The 20,796-nt window shown below is 43.6% G+C and overlaps 2 protein-coding genes across 2 annotated transcripts; one reads left to right on the top strand and one right to left on the bottom strand.

Annotated features, from left to right (window-relative positions):
- The first annotated feature begins 8,459 nt into the window (after positions 1–8,459).
- Positions 8,460–12,803, top strand: SARC_02687 (hypothetical protein). The gene is made up of 4 exons (XM_014303559.1): positions 8,460–9,382; positions 9,571–9,804; positions 10,025–10,500; positions 10,667–12,803. Exons 1-4 carry the CDS (start codon positions 8,635–8,637, stop codon positions 12,158–12,160), a joined length of 2,952 nt encoding a protein of 983 aa, XP_014159034.1. The 5' UTR covers positions 8,460–8,634; the 3' UTR covers positions 12,161–12,803.
- Positions 12,804–13,221: 418 nt separating this feature from the next.
- SARC_02686 (hypothetical protein) lies at positions 13,222–19,570 on the bottom strand. Its single transcript, XM_014303558.1, has 10 exons — positions 19,049–19,570; positions 18,200–18,369; positions 17,602–17,787; positions 17,182–17,262; positions 16,628–16,802; positions 16,175–16,395; positions 15,667–15,731; positions 15,424–15,530; positions 14,404–15,075; positions 13,222–14,169 (listed from the first exon to the last, which is right to left on the bottom strand). Exons 1-10 carry the CDS (start codon positions 19,388–19,390, stop codon positions 13,936–13,938), a joined length of 2,253 nt encoding a protein of 750 aa, XP_014159033.1. The 5' UTR covers positions 19,391–19,570; the 3' UTR covers positions 13,222–13,935.
- Between the last annotated feature and the right edge of the window lie 1,226 nt (positions 19,571–20,796).

The following is a 20,796-nucleotide window of genomic DNA, read 5'->3' as shown; positions in this document are numbered from 1 at the left end:
ATATTAAAGTCCGGTACAAAGCGTGATAACATATCCGGTAAATGGTTATGTATACCTGGCAGATGTTTTATATCAAAATGAAACTTTGATATTGTATCATGCCAGCGACTCAGTAATTGCGAGTCGGGTTTCATCTCTTTCATATATTGAAGAGATTTCTGATCACACATCAGCGTAAATGCTGTTCCGTATAAGTAATCTCGGAAGTGTGTTAGAGCTGCCACTATGGCTAATAGCTCTTGTTTAACAGTTGGATAATTCAACTGTGAAGCATTCATTGCTCGACTAAAGAATTGTATATATCTAGGTTTGTTATCTATAACCTGATATAATACTCCTCCCAAGGCTAAGTTGGAGGCGTCCGTTGCTATTTCAAACGGTACGCCATCGACTGGTCCTTGTACAACAGGGGCTTGCTGGACTGCGTGTTTGAGCGCTTTAAATGCGTCATCACACTCTTTAGTCCACAAGTCTCCTAGTTTGCCTTTATGACATCTTAAGTGTCCAAAAGGTTTAAGGTAGAAAGCCAAGTGTGGTACTACATCTGAAAAGAAGTTTACAAACCCATACATGCTGTTAACGCCTCTTCCTGTAGTTGGTGTTCGCCAATCTAACAGGTGTTCTACCTTACCGGGGTCGATCTTAATACCTTCCCCAGATATTCGGTAGCCTAAGAGCTGCATTTCGCTCATTGTGAAGTGGCATTTCTTCTCGTTAATCTTGAAGATTTGCTCGTTGAGTCTCTTAAGGACTCGTCTGACTAATGCGGCGTGTTCGCCCTTAGTCTTAGAAAAGATGAATATGTCATCTATATAGACTTGCACGTTAGGCATGTCTGCAAACATTTCTTCCATTACTTGTCGGAAGAATGCTGGTAAAGAGTGCAACCCGAAAGGTGCACCTTTGGACCTGTATTGTTTACCTTTCCACGTAAAACTAAAGTATTTACGATGTGGTTCATATACCTGCATTTGATGGTATCCTTGTGTAAGGTTTATAGTTGTAAATACTGTAGCACCTTCCATCCTTCGCAGTAGCTCGGTAATACGAGGTAAGTGAAAGCTGTGAGTCGGCAAAAATTAATCTATTGGACTCATATCTAAACATACTCGACTTTCTTAAACGATCCGTCAGAGTTATGTTGGTCTACGGCTAGCAGTGCCAAGTTAACTGGCATCTGTTGATAGTTAATTTCTATCACTCCATCTGCTAGCCATTTCTCAACTTGTTCTTTTACCACAGCCTCGTGTCTTCAGGATACATAGTTCCTTGAGGGACACTTTAACTGTGTAAAGTCCACCTTGGTTATGTCAAGGCTGACATACCCGTCGTTAAAACGGAATTTTGCCCAATCTGTGATCTTTATCTTCTTATTAACTAGAATCAGATCCATGATTTTGTTCGCAAAGTCAGGTATTAATGCCTTGACTGTGTCTGACGGGGGCTTATATAGATTCAAACAGTTATCGTCTGACTGGTCCTTTAATGGATCTATGTTATTTGCTAGACCAGTTACGGATATACCTAGAGTGCATAAATCGCTCATTCCGACTATAATGTCGTACTTCTGTGACATCTTAACTATCACAGCTTGGGTAGTGATACTCCTATCATCGGCTAGGGAGATTTTAACCTCTGTGGCCATGGTATCACACTTAGAAGTTTTATCATCAGCTAAAATGAGGTGAGTTGTTTGTGTTCTCCTTTCGATATCTTTCATTAATGCAAAGCGATCGGATATACATGAAATTTCTGAACCAGGATCAATCAACGCAAGGATTTTGTTTCCATTGCAGCATACAGGGATTATTACACGCTCATCTAAAGAGTCGTTGTATTGTCTGTGTAACGATCGTACCTGGTAGTACTTCCACTCCAACTTAATGTCGGGCTTTTTGTCACAAGACTTAGTGTGATAGCCATTGGTCTTCTCACACTTGTCGCACTTAATAATAAAGTGTGTACAGGTGGATGCATGCCTGCCATTCCAATAACCATTAGGGGTCAATTGGTACATGTCATACCCACACTGTGCGTCGGCACATTTCTTAATCTCCTTAAATGGAGGTTCCTTGTCCTTCGCCTCCGCGCGTGCCCGTTTATTGGGTCGCGTGGATAGAGTGGACTCGCGAGCACGTGTATGTTGGGGTCTCTCGTTTGAGGTCTGCCTGGATACACGTATCCGTGATCGGTGTGCTCCCGTGGTTTCTTAACAGCCACTTTTCCCTTCGATGTTACTAGGTGTGCGGGGAAAAGGGTGGATACAGTATCATAAAACTGTTCCCACGTAAGTCGGGATAGATAAAACTTTGTTTCATGTCCCTTGTCTCGAGCCTCAGTCGCGTGTGTACGTCGTAACTCGGTGTACAGGCTCTCACGGTCGATATTCCCCATGTTCTTACAGCACACGCGCATAACCAGGAATTCATACCATCGCTGTGCCTTGTCCTTTGTTATATCGGGACGTTTCAGGTCAGCGTCTACCTTCAGAAAATAACTCTGAATGGGCGTGTTCTCGGCTGGTTCATTTAAAATTGAACTTAGCCCAGGGCTACGCATGTCCTTACATAACAAGAATATAACCAACCAACACACAGCTGGCCAGTCACGACAAGTGTCTAGCTCATGTTGGTGTCGCTGCAGGATCAAATAACTTGTGCCTGGAGGGTCAAATGTCTGCATTAAAGCAGAGATCCATTGCTGGGGAGCGATATCATTCGTCTCCAGCATTACCGTGAACGCATTAAGCGTACGAGTTAGCGTGTCGAGGTCATGGTTGTTTATAAACTCGACCTGCTTGCTGTTGACATCCCAGTTCGACTTAAGTCGACTGATCTGTCCTTTGTACTTCTGGTTATCCCTGTGGTCTTGTCCACGTTGGGCCTGAAGTAGCTGATCGATATGCTTTTGCTTAATCATAATCATATTAGCAAAATATGATACATCCTCAAATTACACCTTGTAAAGTCCATGGTCGAGGCCTTTCGGTGCTCTGTTCCTCGGATAGTGGTTGGTATTATAATCTCGGGTGATTCATGCGTCTGGATAACATGCCCAGTCTTAACTGGTTTTAGACGATTGTCATCCCAATTGGGTAAAAGTGGCGGAGTATTTCTACCTGCCTCTGGGTCTATATTACCCCCAAGGACGGGTGACTCACGGCAGGGTGTCAGAACAGGCGAGCAATTAGCCTGAAGTTCTGGTGGTAGTATCTCGTAAGGTATAGATACGCTGAGCACATCTGGCTCATATGCCACAGGTGTAGCGCTCGAGTCTTTACGTTCTTCGGGCGTAATTTCTTGTTGACGTTCTGTCCACTTCTACAGGGCCTCAGTAATGCCCGGAAAAACGTGCTCGCGTAAGTGCTGTGTATGTTTTCCTGATCTATACAATCGATCTACATGTTCAACAGTCAAGTCTTTCATAAGTGTAGCTAACTGATTCTTAAGATCAGTGTTTTCAGTAATTAGCTTACTTATGCGCGTTAGCTTAATAGTCTCGGACGTAGATTTGGGTTTGCCACTTGAGCTTGCCTCCTCTTCTGGTTCCATTATAAGTTCCATCTGAGATTTGTCCTTGTCCCCTATAATTGGGGACTCCCTTATAACTGGGAACTTTTCTTTCTGAGTTTCGTCAGAAAAATTGGTTGGGTCGTCTGGAGACGTGTCCCTTCTCTCACTTCCTGGCTTCGTTAATGCAAGATTTGAAGCTGAGACAATAGTTGGCCCTCGGGCTCTCTCAGTGGGAGTAGTTTCCTTAATCGGAGTGGCTACATCCTTATCTGAAGCATTGTCCTGTTGACTATTATTGTCGGATGCAAGTTCTTCGGCTACTGTGCGGTTAAACGCATCGGCAGCGGCGGCGGTTGCTTCTGTGACAGCAGTATGCGACAGCGCTAGCAGCGTCTCTCTCCATCTTCTTCTTTTCAGCTCTACGTTTCTTAGAAGAAGTATTGTCTTTCTTGGTCACTTAACTACTAGCTTGTCTCTAAAGGACTAGCTTGGACAAGAAATGGTTTGTGGTAGTTAATCTACCTTTACGCCTATGTAGTCTTAGTAATTAATACCTTTGCTAACGTTAAAATATGTAAAATTTGGTCTATTAAGGCGATATTAAACCTTAGAGTAAATAAACGCGTAGGTAAATTCTAAGTATCGTAAAAATATCATGAGACTTTTAGTAAAGTTAGGTATGCCTCGTGAAAACAGCAATATTCTGAGGGATTGCGAGGCTGAGACATCGCCTATATATAAGCCTCTCAGTACTGTTTCCACCGAAGGGATTTTATTTAGTGTTAGGGATTTTATTTAGTGTTTCGTTGTCGCTACACACCAAGCTGCCTTCCACGGGGCGCAACTACGGTGTGGCGAGTGGAGGAGTTCACGGATGAGTATCTGGCACCTTGCTGTGCGATACATTTGACCCCAGGGAGGCCGGAGCTGCCTGATGAAGCCCACTCGATTTTTCGCCGATTGATTGAAAAAGAGGGTGAGAAGGAGGTATTTGGTGATACTGGAATGGCGCCGCCTCATGAGGCCTTCATTGAGCGTGAGGGCGTTACTGAGTTGTTTGGGGCGACAAGCGCGTCTCGACACTTGTCAGCAGATGATGGTGGGCGGTCTGGGGCGCAGGGTAGCACAGCAAATGCTGGGGATGGGTCAGATGGAGCTAAGTCGCCTATTAAAAATGCTTTGGTAGACCGCTGTACCTTGGTGGTAGGTGGCATGACTGTGGTCAGCACGTTTGGGTTTATTCACATAATTGGTTTGTGCATTCGCATTGTGTGGGCGTGTAGTAATTTGCAAGGGTAAGCATATAGCAATGTTTCATTGTAACAGCATGCATAGAGTGGCTGCCGACTGGCAGTGGTGGTGGGTGTCTAGGTGTGATAGCACTCCTGGGATGCGCTGTTGCGCTTGTGGTAGTGTGATAGCTTAGATCAACATTATATGACATTAGGGCCTAGTTGCCTATTATAACTGCTTCAGACTCGTCTGTGTACAAGCAAGACGAGTCATGATGAGCAGTTGGGGCGTGTAAGGCGCTTGGCCCTATGATACCAAACTGTTATGTGGGTGCACTTTACCGGTGCGGGTGAGTGCACTTTACCGGTGCGGGTGAGTGCACTTAAACAATAATGATGACAACAATCACACACATGTTGAGAACAATGTGAGACTAGATAGGGATAATACTATTTATTTCAAAAATGGCAAGTATGTATGATACAATGTATGAACATATGGTATGGCTCTCATAGTCGCTGTAGTAGTTCAGGAAAGATTGATGGGAAGAAGTGGGCAGTAAATTCCCGTTTGAAGCTTGGGCCAAGTGAGTCGACAATGGGAGATATGTGCTGAGTCAATTCGGGCCGGTGTTGACAAAGCACTGTTACTATCGAATGTTCCATATATTCGCTTGCTGACCTACTAAGTAGAGTAACCGCCAGGGGTCCAGGGCAGTGAGGGCACGCTGGGAGAATTGAGAATTCAGAATAGTCGTATTTACATAGCTTCCGAACCAAATATGCTACAGACATCGCTCCAATGATGGCTGTGATATTCCTTTCATTACCTAGCTATTCCTGTGAAACCATTGGAAGATATAAGGAAACCAGAGTACAACATCGAAAAGACGAACGGTTTTTGGGTTCTCCATGTTTTGATCCTACTCTAGAGAGAAATATTTGGTAGAATGTATTCTTTTGTTTTCAAGTTAAAAAAAAAAAGAATATCGAAAAAATAAATACCGCAAGGACTAGGGCACGAGGTTTTTTATTTGGGCAGTCAGGCAATGGGCACCGGACAGTTTTTGGAGGAGTAGTAAAAGAACCCTGGGAACTGAGATTAATGATTCCATCCAATAGATTGGACTACGGTCAGTAGTCGTCGATTGTAAAAAATCATTTCATTGACAAGAGATAAACTATACTTTTGAGTCTTGACTAAGCACGATATCTAATCCAGTATTAATTTCAAAAATAGGTCTATTTTTTTTTTGCATCCATACAATTTGTCAAAATACAACGTTTTAAAATGTAAATAAATACAGCTTGAAAACATTGGCTATTGCCTATTGGGCATTAGGTAACTGGGATTTTATAATAGTATTACACAGCTGTCTATATATGTAAATTATTGATCAATTTTTACTGATAAAATCAAATTCCAAACTATTTTCGACCTTTTTTTCAAATGGCATAGTTTTTTCTTTGATTTTGAATGCATTTTTTTATTAGATAATTATGGATGTACATATGTTGTGGTAACTTGTGTATATTCAATTTTTTCAAATGAAAAACAAATATATATATTTTATATATTACTATATCTACATAGTCTACAGTACTAAATACACTCAGTACTGTGCAAACACAAAACTCTACAATAACTCAAGTAAAATACTCATAACTCAGCTGAATAAATTCTACAGTTAAATAAACATTAAACCCCCCCAGCTAATTCGAAAAAGAAGAAAGAGGGTATTTCTAAATTAAAAAAACTGCAGTAGTGCAGAGGCCAGAGTGCAGACGCCAGACTGCAGCCTGTCTGGGCGCGCTGGGCGGTGGGCCTTTGGTCCTCTGAGTCTCTGGGCCTATGGGCCTCTGGGCCTCTGGGCCTCTGGGCCTCTGGGCCCCGGCCCCGCTCGAGGAAGTGGCTGTGACTGTGAGTGTGGGACTGTGGGTCTGTGGGACTGTGGGACTGTGGGACTGTGGGACTGTGGGACTGTGGGACTGTGGGACTGTGGGACTGTGGGACTGTGGGACAATCTGGGTGACTGGGTTTCTCATTTCTGGCCCTCTGCCGGTCTGTCCTCTGTGGAGTCTGCGACCTGCGCCCTGCACCCTGCGGCCTTTCATCTTTGGCTCTGTCCTTTGCTTTGTTTTGCAAAAAATAAAAACATTTTTTGTGGGTCGCTTTGTGGAGTATTTTGTTTAAAACAATACTTAGATATTTTGTTTTGTTTGTTTTTGTAAAAGAAATTAATAAATGCACAAATATGTTATTGGCAAGTTCTGGGCTTTTTGTTGGAAAAAAAGAAAAGCTGGAGTCTGGGGCCCTGTGCCCTGGGGCTGGGGCTGGGGACTGGGGGCCAGAGAGGTTATTTTTTTTGTTAAGAAAATAGTGCACGTAGCTGCTAAGCTCATTATTTACGTTTATATGTGTATGCTGAATAAAATTGAACTTTAATGTCTATTTTCAAGTTCTACATGTATGCTAAAAAACGGTTATGTAGCTCAAAAATGCCCAACGAAATTTCAAAATCTGCACCTAAAATCCAAGAAATGGGCTATATTGAGAGTGTCGACCAATCATAAGCTCGCCATGGTTTTGATGAAGCATATCGCAATTCCCAACCGACGGCCTGTTTTGTCATATTTGGCGCGCTCAACAGCCTCAACTGGGGATAAATCTGCGGACCTAGAAGTTACACCCCATCTGAAATCCATAGGACCATGCATGTATTAAGAATTGAACTTTAACGTATGTAATAAAAGTTTCAACGGTTAACGCATTGAGCCTAGTGTAGCTGTTTTATAGACTTTGTTAATATTGTTAAAAAAAAGAAAAAAAATGCTGTTTGTTTTCAATTGTATTTTTATAAAAGAAATAAAAGAAAAGAACATGGTTGTATGTAAATACACTGTACTACAGTGTATTTATTTATTACAAATCTTATACACAAAACATGTTTTTGTTTTTGTTTTTGTTTGTTTTATATTATTTATAAAAAAAATTTATTGGATATATTTCTTCTGAAGTTAGAACACTATTAAATAAATACATATGTTTTTTAAAAATCAAACGCATTTTCCTACTTAAAAAGGTAAATAAACACTCTACACTTCTACAGTTTACAAAGTCAAATAAATAAATACATACATAGCCTGTTTAAAATTATAAAATGTAAAATTGGTTTTGATAAAAAAAAACATACAGCTCAGTTTACACTATACAGTATGTACTATATTGTTTTGTTGAAAAAAATACACAAATCAGGTAATCAACACTCGAACCTCGGTCTGAAGTCTGAACTCTGACGCCTGACGGTCTCAGAGACTCAGACTCTCAGACACAGGCAAGTGAGGCCAGTCAGGCCACACAGAGTAAGAAAACTAGAAAAGAGCATATACAAGCTTATAGTAAATTCCTTTGAATGCAGAGTACTCATTATGTACTCAATACTGACTACCTCTGAGCAATAACGAATAAAGAAAATATATAAATATGTAAGATACAAGATTTGTCAAGTTATAAATTTTTAAAATGTTTAAAGAAAAGAAAAAGAAAGCAAATACATTCCGTATTACGGTGCCTCAGGCCAGCCCTCAGGCCGCTCGACCAACTATGAAGACCTGAATTTAAAAAAAATACTCCCCACTACTTTCCGAAAGGGTGACAGAAGTTCTATAGCTGCTAAATACATCCATTGAAACTGATCACTTCTCATGCCAAGTACTACACTGCAACATACATTATCATATTTATCATATTGTACAATATCTACTATAAGGTAGATTTAGGCTTTACTAGCTGTTAATAGTGTGCGTACGTTCGTTTGGTATTCGAAACTGTACATTGTTTAATAACGGTTCATTATTGAATTGCATTGTATTTAACTTTAAAGTAAAGTATGATTGTGCCGAGTCCGCAGCGGCTTTTATTATGTGCGCTGATACTAGTGCGAAACCTACCAAACCAAGTAGAAGCCTCGGTGGGCTATGATCAGTGGGCAGAGAGGCAAAATCAACTGAACAGAAAAGATAACACTATCATCGTACATCTGAATAAAGAAGAAGGAAGAAGGAGGAGGCGGCAGGGGGACAACGGATTTGTGGACGAATTGGCTGAAAAGGTAGAAACGGTTGTTGAGCAAGTTTTATTAGTATCACCTCCCATTAGCGAAGGTGAAAACAACAATGACACAGACCTCGAGGAAAAGCCTAAGAAGCGAGTTTCGGAGGAGAAACAACAAATCACAGAAACGATTGTTGTAACTATAGAGAACGGTACGATTGCAGATTCCGCTGCGTCATGTGCAGAGATTATGAAGCTCGATGAGGTGGACGGTTGCGATATAGATATACAATTTAATGTGGCTCGTCAAAACGTTGACGAGGAAGAAATATTGAGAGTAGCTAAGAGTTGGGGACAAGATCGCCTTGATCAAGCAAACCCTGTGAGCAATGAGTGGTATAACTTAGGGAATATAGGATTGCACGGTGATGGCGAAGGCGTTACGATATATATACTAGATACGGGAATTCGAGATACACACAGCGAGTTTCTTGCGGCTGATGGAACAAGTCGCGCTCGCAAAGGGTTTTCTGCAGGAACGTACACTGATATAGACAGTCACGGTCACGGATCGCACTGCTCAGGTTTGTGATGTTGACGACTTTTATGCGTTTATTTTGCTACTTCGTTTTTGAATACCATCTCTAAACGGGATTCATTGTACGATAATGTGTGCACGCTGATACCCTGCGAGTGCTATCAAATGTTGGCTGGTCAAATAGCTAGTATATTGCATTAGGTACTGATCGCATTTATTTCCGTATCTTGACAGGCATCTCTGTGGGCAAGACCGTTGGAGTTGCAACGGCGGCCAAAGTGGTGGGTGTGAAAGTACTCGGAGACACTGGAGGTGGTTCATTGGGAGACATCGTCGCAGGCATCAATTGGGTACTCGAAGATTGTGTTGGTAATTGTGTCATATCCATGTCGCTAACCGTAGGCCCAATCCCAGACTGGTATCCGCAGACGGCTTTGGAGAAGGCTATCTCTCTTGCAAGGGATATGGGTAAGCACTTGAAGTTTTGAATTGATCGTATTTGTCTGTAACATCGCATTACACAGATTGATATAGCGTGTTGTCGTTTGTACAAGTTATCCTCTACTGCGGGCATTGAACCTTCAAATTAACACTCCAACCACCATATAAAATGATGGCCTTGTCGAAACAATGATATTAATCCGGCAATATAACTGGTTTAATCAACGATAAAATCAACAAATTGCAGGAATCCCGTCCGTTGTTGCGGCTGGTAATAAAAACCAGGATGCGCATTTATATATCCCTGCCCGTGAGCCCACTGCAATCACAGTGGGTGCCAGCGATTGGTTAGACAAACGTGCATGGTTTTCAAATTGGGGTAAGATCGACATGTGGGCCCCGGGAAATAATATTGTCTCCGCAGATGAGGACAGTGATACTCAACTGGTAGTTATGTCAGGCACGAGTCAGGCTACGCCCTACGTAGCCGGAGTCATCGCTGTTTACATGAGTCAGAAAGATTTCCAGCTGACTGTGGACGAGATAATGGACGCTATGAACGGTGTTGGAATTTTAAATATTCCATCAGAGGGAGACATGTTCTTACAGGGCGTTTTCGACTCTGGAAAAAATTATAGTGCACCAGAGCCCTCACCAAGCGCAAGTCCGTCAGTCACTGCGTCACCTACAATGTCGATGCTGCCACCGTCAGCTTCGCCGTCGGTAAGCGAATTTGTTGTTGTAATTCATCAGAATGTTGACCGTTGAAATTGCGAAATTACGATCGATTGTTTTGTGTATTGCGCATTCTAAGCGTTCTCTCTAATCATGTACAATACAAAAAAATAATTGGCTGACAAATACAGTTTGCATTTGTTCATCTACGTAGGTTACCGCTTCAGCTACCCCGAGTGCCTCAGTGACGGCGAGTGCGAGTCCATCGATGAGTACATATCCTTCGACGAGTGCAAGTCCTTCATTCAGCGCGAGTCCCTCATTGAGCGCGAGTCCCTCGCTGAGCACTAGTCCCTCAATGAGCATGAGTCCAACTGCGTCACCATTATCAACTCCTGATGATCCTTGCGTTTTATCCCCATGTCTCAATGGCGGTGTTTGCGATACCACAGGTGTTGGGTTATACAAATGTAGATGCGTTGGTGGTTTTGTCGGTGTCGACTGTGACACGGAGTTCGTGCCTGACGAGTGTACCGTGCCATCTTCTGCCATTATTTGCTCAGAGGCTATCTTTGACGCTACATCATACAGCGAGAACCGATTGATCCAGTCAGATGGTCAAGCTGTGAACCCTTATTTCGGTGGCGATGGTGGACGTTTGCGATTCTATATTTTTGGACCTTTGGGTTCATTCCTTCAAGTATTACAGGCAGATGGGCCAAATGGTACATGGAGCGTTGCTGGTCGAAGTGCTAGAGTGAGTTCTGTATTCTCAAACAGCGTGTTGCAGCTAGACATGAATGACCTTCCTGCAGGTATATATGAGGCAGTACTGAAGGCGGGATCGCTTTCGGAGCCAACCCCTGTGCGAGTACTCGTAGTACAGTTTACGAACAACGCTCAATGGGGATCACTAATCGATTCTGATGAGCTGCAGTCGGGTATTTGTACAACCACTTGCAATAATGTCGAGGGTTCTGCTGAGTCTGTCCAGGATGCAGCATATGGTGAAGGGTATCAACAATCTATAGACGGGACTTGGGTGTTACCTGCAGGAGTCGTTGGCACAATTCGGGCAAATTTTGCTGCTCCAAAATTTAGTCGCATGCAGATGATGGTGAAGAATGCTGATGGGGGATGGAATTTATTCAGAAAAAGTAAATGGACAATGAATGACGGCGATACAGTAGAAATGAAAGCATACGAAATTCCTGAAGGAGAATACAAGTTCGAGGTCAAAATGTTGAATCCCGGACCTTACCAACTGGTGTACCATCAGGAGAATTTCGAGGTGACCCCGGAAGGCAAATACTTGTCTTCCGAGCCTATCACCCCCATTGTAACAAATGTATCATCGGCTGAACCCACAGCACGTTTCTTACTCAAAGTGTTAGAAGTTGATTCGTATTCAGTAGCGTGTGTGTACTCCTCCCCGGCTTTGTCTGAGACAACCCTCTGCTATGAAATGGGTGACGAGGTTCCGGTGATGGAGTGGAATAATGTCAACGGTCGAGATGATCTGTTACAAATTCTTGTGGTGGGCGAGTCACAACCAGGGTTTATCAAGCATGCCATGTTTGATGAAGAAGGACTACTCATTGGCCCTGAAGTGTCGAGTGCAGGCGCGGAGAACAATAATGATGGGAGCACTTTTGATGCACGTCCTGCCGGTTTCCTACCTGCGACAAGTTTACCGGACGATGCATGAACGTACTGTAATTTAAATTATTACGGGGAACGTCAGGTGCTACATAGCTGTTCGAAGCGAATGACCAGTATTAAACTAAGCCAGCTGCATGGGCACGATTTTGCGTCCATAAAGACGAGCAACTGGAGATTATCGCTTCCTGAATGCTCAGAAGCGGACCAGAATTCACCAGCGCTGGCGGCGTGATTTGCGTTTTCGGTTGAATATTTTACACAAAATTCTGGTCTGATTTTAAAACGACTTGATATCAATGCCGCTTTTCGACCGTGAATAGCCTGGACAGGTACTATCACGTTGTCAGAAAGCCTTGCTCTGGTGCCGCTGTGGGAGTCACGACGATCACAGGAATCGGACGAGCGAACGGGGGTCATAAGCTGAAATGTATTGCTTATGTCGTTGCGTCGGAGACCTTCCTGAAGGGTTTACCTACAACCTTTTAGTCACTAATCCGCGACGCTTCCGATAACAAGATATACCAATATATACGAGTCAATCTCACATCACGTAATGTAGAGGTGACGAGGGTGGTTCATATCTGCCCTTTGATTGGTGGTTTCTGATTCGAGCCATGTAAGAAACCAAATGAACTCGAACATGCTTTGAAGCGAACAAGGCGAAACAAATTAAAATCTAAGCATTATCCTAAAAAATTATAACACTTGAATTGAATCATAGTTCGAAACTATCACTACTCCTGCAAATATCTTGTTCCCAAATATACTGAAGCTTACTACACAACCATAGTTTTACACCTATATACAGACATATTTGGGGTATATGTTGGTTCAGTCTGATTGTCACATTTATTATTTTTACTTAATTATCATATAGCCGTTCAAATATATTTTAAAGCTTAATCACATATATTACTCATCGAGTGATATACCATACGTAAATATGAATATTCACAAATGTAGCAAATGCTTGTCAACAGTATCTGTAACGAGCCTGGTGCGGATAATTGTGTTCTGGGTTGATACCCGCCAACAATAAAAATGTAGAAAAGAACACTCCCAGTATAAAAGTAAAAAAAACCTACTTCAGTCGAACAAGTCAAGAAATGTGCATCTACATCTTTAATGTGTACCAAATGGAGCGGTACGTCTAACTAGTTGCAACCATACATTTTCGAATTGTCGTTTTTATGCGCTCGGGTTCGTCCGTCGGTGGACTCATGGTTCTCGTTTTCGCTGCGCATCGACTGATATAATTTTGTACTTCACATCTTGGTCTGTACCATTTCAATCGGACGCACCGAGAGTTCGGATCACCGGAAAGGAGCTACATCCACTCAGCGAACAATATGACTATATCAATCAGTACTGATGCAGCTTAGGCCACTTGACGTGTGAACGCAACATTCCGTTTCGCAGAAGTCAAAGTGGGTGGTACCCCAAATAGATACGTTCGCGGTTTAATAAGCCCACACGGTCGATACAGACGATGATACACTTGGCCCTCACATGGACAGCCTACACGTGGTGTCTTCATAGTCGAGAAGGGTTTGCACTCTTTATATCTACATATTCACTGGTGAAGTTCGCAATTACCCAAAAACTCACGTTCTGACTCTTGATTATACAGATGTGAGTCGTGTGCTGTATACAGCACTGTCACTAGAGCTGCGTTGCTGTTGTCGTACCATTCTGAGGTTTCATCCATACAGCATATGCAAAGCCGATATTGTCAATACTGATCGTAATAGGACATTATGAAGTATATACGCACTACATGAGTATAACCACTCTAGCCAACTTCGATCGCGCTCTCACATGCTAATACTGATTGGGATTGGCGGGATCCGAGGGCGGTGGCGCAAGCCCCATGGATCCAATAGACAGATTGTGCTGAAGTTGCTGAGCTTGGCTATTCGTTTGCAACGCATGTTGTTGTGCGAGTATGTTGGCCTGAGCTTGTTGCTGCTGCTGTTGATGGTGTTGTACAAGGCCGTGCTGCATCTGTTGCGCCTGGGCAGCCTGCTGAGCCGCCTGCTGAGCTTGTTGCGCGATCTGGTATAGGGGCGTAACGAATTATTAGAACAGTTGTGTGCTTGACCATCATATACATAGTTGCAATCAAAACGTGGATATGAGAGGTCGAACCTGTGGTTATCTAGTAATGAATATGGCTGTCGATGACGAAGACAAAATATGGTCAAATCGGTTATATGGTACGTCGCGAGGACAGCACGCAGATCCGATTATCACACAAGATAGCTCTGTGGTATTGTTTCTTGGACATACCTGCTGCTGCTGCTGCTGCTGCTGCTGTTGCTGGCGCACTTGTTCGGCTTGTTCAGCCTGCTGCTGGGCCGCCTGTGCCTGCTGATGCTGGTGTTGCTGGTGTTGCTGCTGCTGTTGTACCTGTGCCTGGGCTTGTTGATGAACCTGAGCCTGTGTCTGTGCATGCACCTGTGTCTGTGCTGCTTGTTGCTGGTGTACATGTGCGTGTGTTTGTTGCTGTACGTGGTGCTGTTGTTGTTGTAGCACGTGAGCCTGGGCCTGAGCCTGGGCCTGAGCCTGGGCCTGAGCTTGGGCCTGATCTTGCGCAACCTGTTGTTGAGTGGTGGCGACCGAAGGCAAATGTTCAACCGGCGGTGCGGCTGCCAGTACGGATATTTGTGAGTGTGCATCTGGAGAAGTTCCCTGTGTTATACTCAGCATATTACTACTAGGCATTGGTCCATTCTGAATAGGCCCCAGCAATAGCGAGGCAGTGGGCGGGGGAGGCGGAGTCTTGAGCATGTAGTCCAGGTCGTTCATAAGCATCTGCACGCTTTCCAGTCCCACAGATATCCTCAGTAAACCTGGAGGCGTATTCGAGTTCGGGGGTTCGACGCTTCGGCGGTGTTCTATCAGCGATTCAGTGGAACCGAGTGATGTTGCGCGCCGGAATAGTTGGGCTCTGGCTACCGCCTTTAATCCAGGCATGCGCGTGACAATGGTGATATTAGTGTACGTCTGGTGCAGATGGTCGTAACAATATACTGATATATATTTCTTCATGAGAGAAGAATATAAATATACACGTATGTCATTACCAGAAGGGCGTATGTCCACAAAGTATACATAATTAGCGGATACGCGAACCTCGGATAAGATCAACTGTAAGCACAGCCCCACAGCTGGTAACAATTAATACGACCACAAACATTCACATCTGGTAAACAAATAAAGCAAATCGCAACCGGTTACATACATCAGACGAAAGAAAACCACATTAAAACGTTCACAATACAAAAAAAAATCAACCACACAACTCACCGCCTTCGCTCCTGCCGCACCGCCCTTTACGACGATGGACAACATTCCACCGTACATGCCTCCAGTTTGCCTGCCAGCCAGGGCGTGTTGTGGGTGCGTTGGTAGACCTGTTGGTGGACGATCCAGTGATCATATTAAAAAATAGGCCCAGTTGAATTTGGGTCATTCCCGTTACCTATAAATTCCTATCGCGCCCGACAAAACCCTGTCAGGACGAAACGGTACCATTCGCACCGAACTTACCCGGATAATGTACCACTTCAATATTCTCATTGTTGCTCAAATGTTGGGCGATGATCATGGCCGACCTACGAATCGAGAAATATGATGGTTGTAAAATTTAGAAACCCCATGAGAGTCTAAGGGTGCGGCGCCCCCAGAGAGCGCGGATGTCCATAGCAGTCATAAGAAAAACAAAGGCAATACACTGCTACATCTAAGACTCTGGGGAACCCCAAATAAAGCCCGTATTGGGCTGACGAAAGATTCCATTGTCACGCACGCAGAAATACCGATTCAGATAAAAATCGTACATTTAATCCAATACTTGTGAACCCAGCTCATACCCATACATGGACGCAACGCCTACATCATAGAAAGGCTCTTACGCTAAGGCATCACTAATTCGGCACGCAAAGCAAAAACGAACGCCAAACCGACGGAACTTGCATTCAGACACTCTCCTCATGCTCACACAACCTCAAGGACACGCTCCACAATAACAATTGCGGAGTCATTCTGGCCTACATACCGACAGTGTCCCTCCATTCTCAGATTCAGAGTACGTAGACCTCGAACAGCCAGGTACGCATGCCAGGGGTCCATGTTTCCACCTGTATTCGTTGCCACCACCTTTATTTGTTCGAACATGTGCGTGTTGAACGGCGCACAGATGACCGCGCCGCCCAAAACGTCCCCATGGCCTCCCATGTACTTGGTCACTGAGTGCACTACAACATCGACGCCATAGGCCTGTACGTGTACAGAGAAGGTATGGGAAATGCAAAGCCGTATCAGACTAATCTGCAATAGACTTGTCCGATACTCACGCCTATGCTTCGAACGGGTTGTGTTCCGAACTGTCAAAAAAGTATGCGTAAAGTGAACAACTGGTCAATGTTGGCAGAACATACTTTCCTAGGGAGTAAACTGGGGCAAACGCTTCTCATTGGAAAGACACTTAAAGCACAGTGCAGCTACGTACCACAGTGAGAGGCCGACAGAGAATAGGCGTTTGCCACGTGTTATCCACTAGAGAGATTACTTCTGCTTCACGGCAAGTGCTTGCGATCAGAGCGATGTCAACCACTTTCAAGGTTGGGTTGGATGGCGTTTCCATGATAAGCATTCGAACACGGGCTTTATGAACCTCCAGCGCGCTGTATTCGAATGCACGGGTGCAGCGACGGATGGGAATGACAATATGGATTATGTGGGGAAACCATTAGATTTGAGCCAAGTAGGAAACTGAACGGTTGCTTTAGTGGGGTTAAAAGTCTTCATAGTGCCCGCTTTCATTCCCCATAGATGTGACAGTCAATGGTAGGCGACCTTTCAACTGCACGGCATGCCTATATTGATTACTCGCATACAATCTGCCGTGGACATTCAAAAACACATCTGTTCGTCGACCCTACTTGACAATGCGACAATGCGACACTTGACAATACCACACAGGCGATGAAGATGTATCAGCTATACTGACTTAATTGTGCATAACTCACGACTGCAAATATGAATGTATAATCCGGAACTCACCGTCTCACAGAATCTATTTGTGTTTGATCGACTTCGACTATTCTCAATCCCCAGCGTTCCAGCACAGCCGTACACAGCGTGCTACAGCAGGAAAAGGCAATGTAAGTGCAATGGCATGCGCGATGTGGTGTCAGTAACCTTCCGATAATTTAGATTTTAAAACGAGCGAGAAGCGCGAGACACAATATATAAAACACTGGTGTCCTTAGAAAGAAGTAAGCATCGGCCATGACAAGGCAACTAGGGTTTTGATAAGAGCTGGCCCTGATGAGCACACAGAAAAGTAAAGAACGTTGCATACTTGAATGGACAGCCGTAAAAAGTAGATATATACAAATATTTCGCTCGAATACCTTGACTAATTCACAACCCAAGTATTCATTAAACATTTGTGCATTCGACCAGCAGCCACACACTTACCGAGTACCGTGGTATAAATCATCAGGCAAGATGATGACATCTCCAGGTGTGCAAAGTGCCATGATGGTCGCTGTCATGGCCGCATTACCGGAGGCGAATGCGAGAGCCCCACACCCACCCTCCAAGTCCCGAAGTAAATCCTCGAGGACAGTACGTGTAGGGTTCGAAGCCCTAGAGTACAGGTATCTGCAAGGGATGTGGATGGAGTTCTAATCAGACACTTATAACATACTGGGGTACAGGGGATGCCACACGGCTTGGCTGACCTATGGTATATATAGCTTACAAACACTGAAGTCAACCGTTGTCACTCGTGAGTGCAGCGGTGATAGTTGAACTGAAAATTGTATCATACATGTGAAAACGTACGGCTAGGTGGTTCCCTTGCAGAGTGGTGCTCGTCGGGCAATTGCATCTAACAGTGACAGTGAATGAAGTTCACATGTCAGCAATTTGAGGACACCTTTTTCCGGTAAATACACATACCACGCACGATATTTTCACGTTTGCCGTATACAAACAACATGTGCTCTATACAAGAACAATATATACGAAACAGTGAGGTTGTACAAGAACAATCTTTGGTCACTTGACATACCCAGGCCCGTCTTCATAGTGGCCGGATAACGGTTTCTCGAATGTGGTCGAGAGGTAGATAGGCAACGCCAGTGCACCTTTACCACCTTCATCAATGTTGTCGGCGTGCGTACCAGCCTGAGCACACACAGTCTGCATCAGTGCCGGCGTGTCGCAACTATCGCCAGGCTCCTAGAGATTGTAAACATGCCGTAAAGATAAGTATGGATGATATTCTAGGCATCACTACGTGCGTATAGGTGTGGGTACGGAAAAGGGACCATTTTTTTTGCAGATACAAATTGAATATCCTAGTTTGCGTAAGTACCAGTGTCGGAATGAGATTTGATCCGCACGAGATGCTAGCAAAACAGCATAGCTGCTGAGGAATTAAAATATCGCTTTCAGCATTTCTATCGACATCTGTGATTTTATTTTTTAATGTCTAGTTTCGAGCCTGAGAACGATTAAAGAAAATCTATTGCTACTAAGCTGTCGGCCGATTGCGCTTCAGTACCTTGCCGGAAGAATGCGCATTGCTATGACATGAAATTATAGGTATATATATATATATATATGCATATACATATATTTACACACACATATACATATATGCATATATACACGTGCACCCCCCCCCCCACACACGCACACACACACACACATATATTTATATAAATATATGCACAGTCACAGCCACAGACAAGTCTATATATATATATATATATATATATATATATATATATATATACGTGTACACAGACACAGACACAGACACAGACACACAACATACACACACACATATATATATATGTGTGTTATAGTCGACGTTATTCTGCCACTAACACACATGACAAACATATTGAAGCACCTTGAATTGGGACGCCTTTTTCGGACCCTTGTGCCGTTTATATGCACCCGTTTGCCCTGCGCCACGCTTCTTGGACACTCCTGAATCACTTTTATCCCCTCCATTCTTCGACCCACTAGCCGCTTGTGCATCTTTCTCCGCATCATACGACAGCTCATAGTACAGGCGCACACGCTCAGGCTGTCCACTGCATTGTATCACACACTTCTTGCCAAAGTGTTCCCTCCAGTATGAAGGTTTAGACCACCTACCCTCTTTCTGGCAGTATATACATCGCACCTTCCCATCACCCAGAAAGGTAAGGTGTTGGCGCACAGGGTCTTGTTTGCGACCCCCCACCATTCTTTGGTGCTGTATATGTGCCTACACAAGCTTCTAAGAGGACTAGATACTATTCTATTTTAAATAGACTACGGATAGGACGAGGAACGAGGAACCTAATACGAGTTAATAAAGAGGAACACTAACAAAGGAACTTAGGAACATACGCCGGATTGCTCTCTCTTAGCGACCTGCCGCTCTTTGAGCTCTTTGACGTGATATGATATCAGAATACGCGGGAACACTTTACTAATGTAAAACGTAAAATGGAGAGGTGCACTGTGGGAATACCGTACTATCGAGTCATTACGCTATTGCCGAAACCGTCGCTGTTTCCTTATGCGCAATATTTTTCATAGGGACGTTGGGAAGTTCCGCACCGTTTGATATACGTAGTGTGTCGAAATTGGTTTCGGTATCGTAAATGTGTACACATCAGAATCGATCCGTAAGAATAAAATATAAAATATCGTATCATACGTAGTGTCGCAAATCGGCAAAACTGTTAATACTTTTAGTGATGAGTAAAGCTTTACTTTTCTGGAAAACCCAACAAACTCTACGATAGTTGTTATGGATGGACTTTTTTTTGCATTTATAAATTTATAGTTATAAACTCTGTACAGTATAGAAGTAAATATTTTTAGATGCATATTTACATACATATTTACATACATTCTATAAAATATATACATACATACATATGCGCTGTAAATGAACCATCGGTCCATACCTATTCTATTAAGGCGTGATGGATACAGAGTGGCGGTAGTAGTACAGACATATGGAGTCTACTCAAATGATACACAGTCCTCGGGATCATACTGTGGCCTCGGGTGGCTGCATGATCCGCGTTGTTCGATTTGCTAAGTCAGCACGAAGGAGAATTACATACTGGAGAGGTCCAAAAAAGGGTATAGATCTTGGCACTTGGGGTACCGCTTTTGCGGTCTTACTAGTTAGCTATATAATATTAGCGATCATATTGAAGCTATTCAATCCCCCTCTGCTTCTTAATACAGAGGATATCTGCCACTATGAAACCTGGCTGACTGAGTATAAGCAGATACAATCCAGGGTGGTGGAAGCGATGAAGAGCGATTGTGCCGGTTACTGGGAAACTTTGCGCAGGTGAGCTTGAGTCAAAGACTGCTGTATGTATCACAAGCGTAGCGTACACGCGTATGAGTAATATATAAGCTATGCGTTACTTTGTATGCACCCACTTAGTGTGATGCTAACTAGATAGATAAATCCATAAGTCTATGTACTTAAAATGTTGATGTATACTCGCCCAAGTCGTATAAATACATACATACATACACACATACACACACACACACACGCACACACACACACACACACACACACAACACACAACACACACACACACACACACACACACACACACACACACACACACGACA

This window comes from Sphaeroforma arctica (assembly GCF_001186125.1).
Source record: "Sphaeroforma arctica JP610 unplaced genomic scaffold supercont1.123, whole genome shotgun sequence".
Lineage (NCBI taxonomy): Eukaryota > Ichthyosporea > Ichthyophonida > Sphaeroforma > Sphaeroforma arctica.
This window is presented reverse-complemented; position numbering and strand designations above follow the sequence as displayed.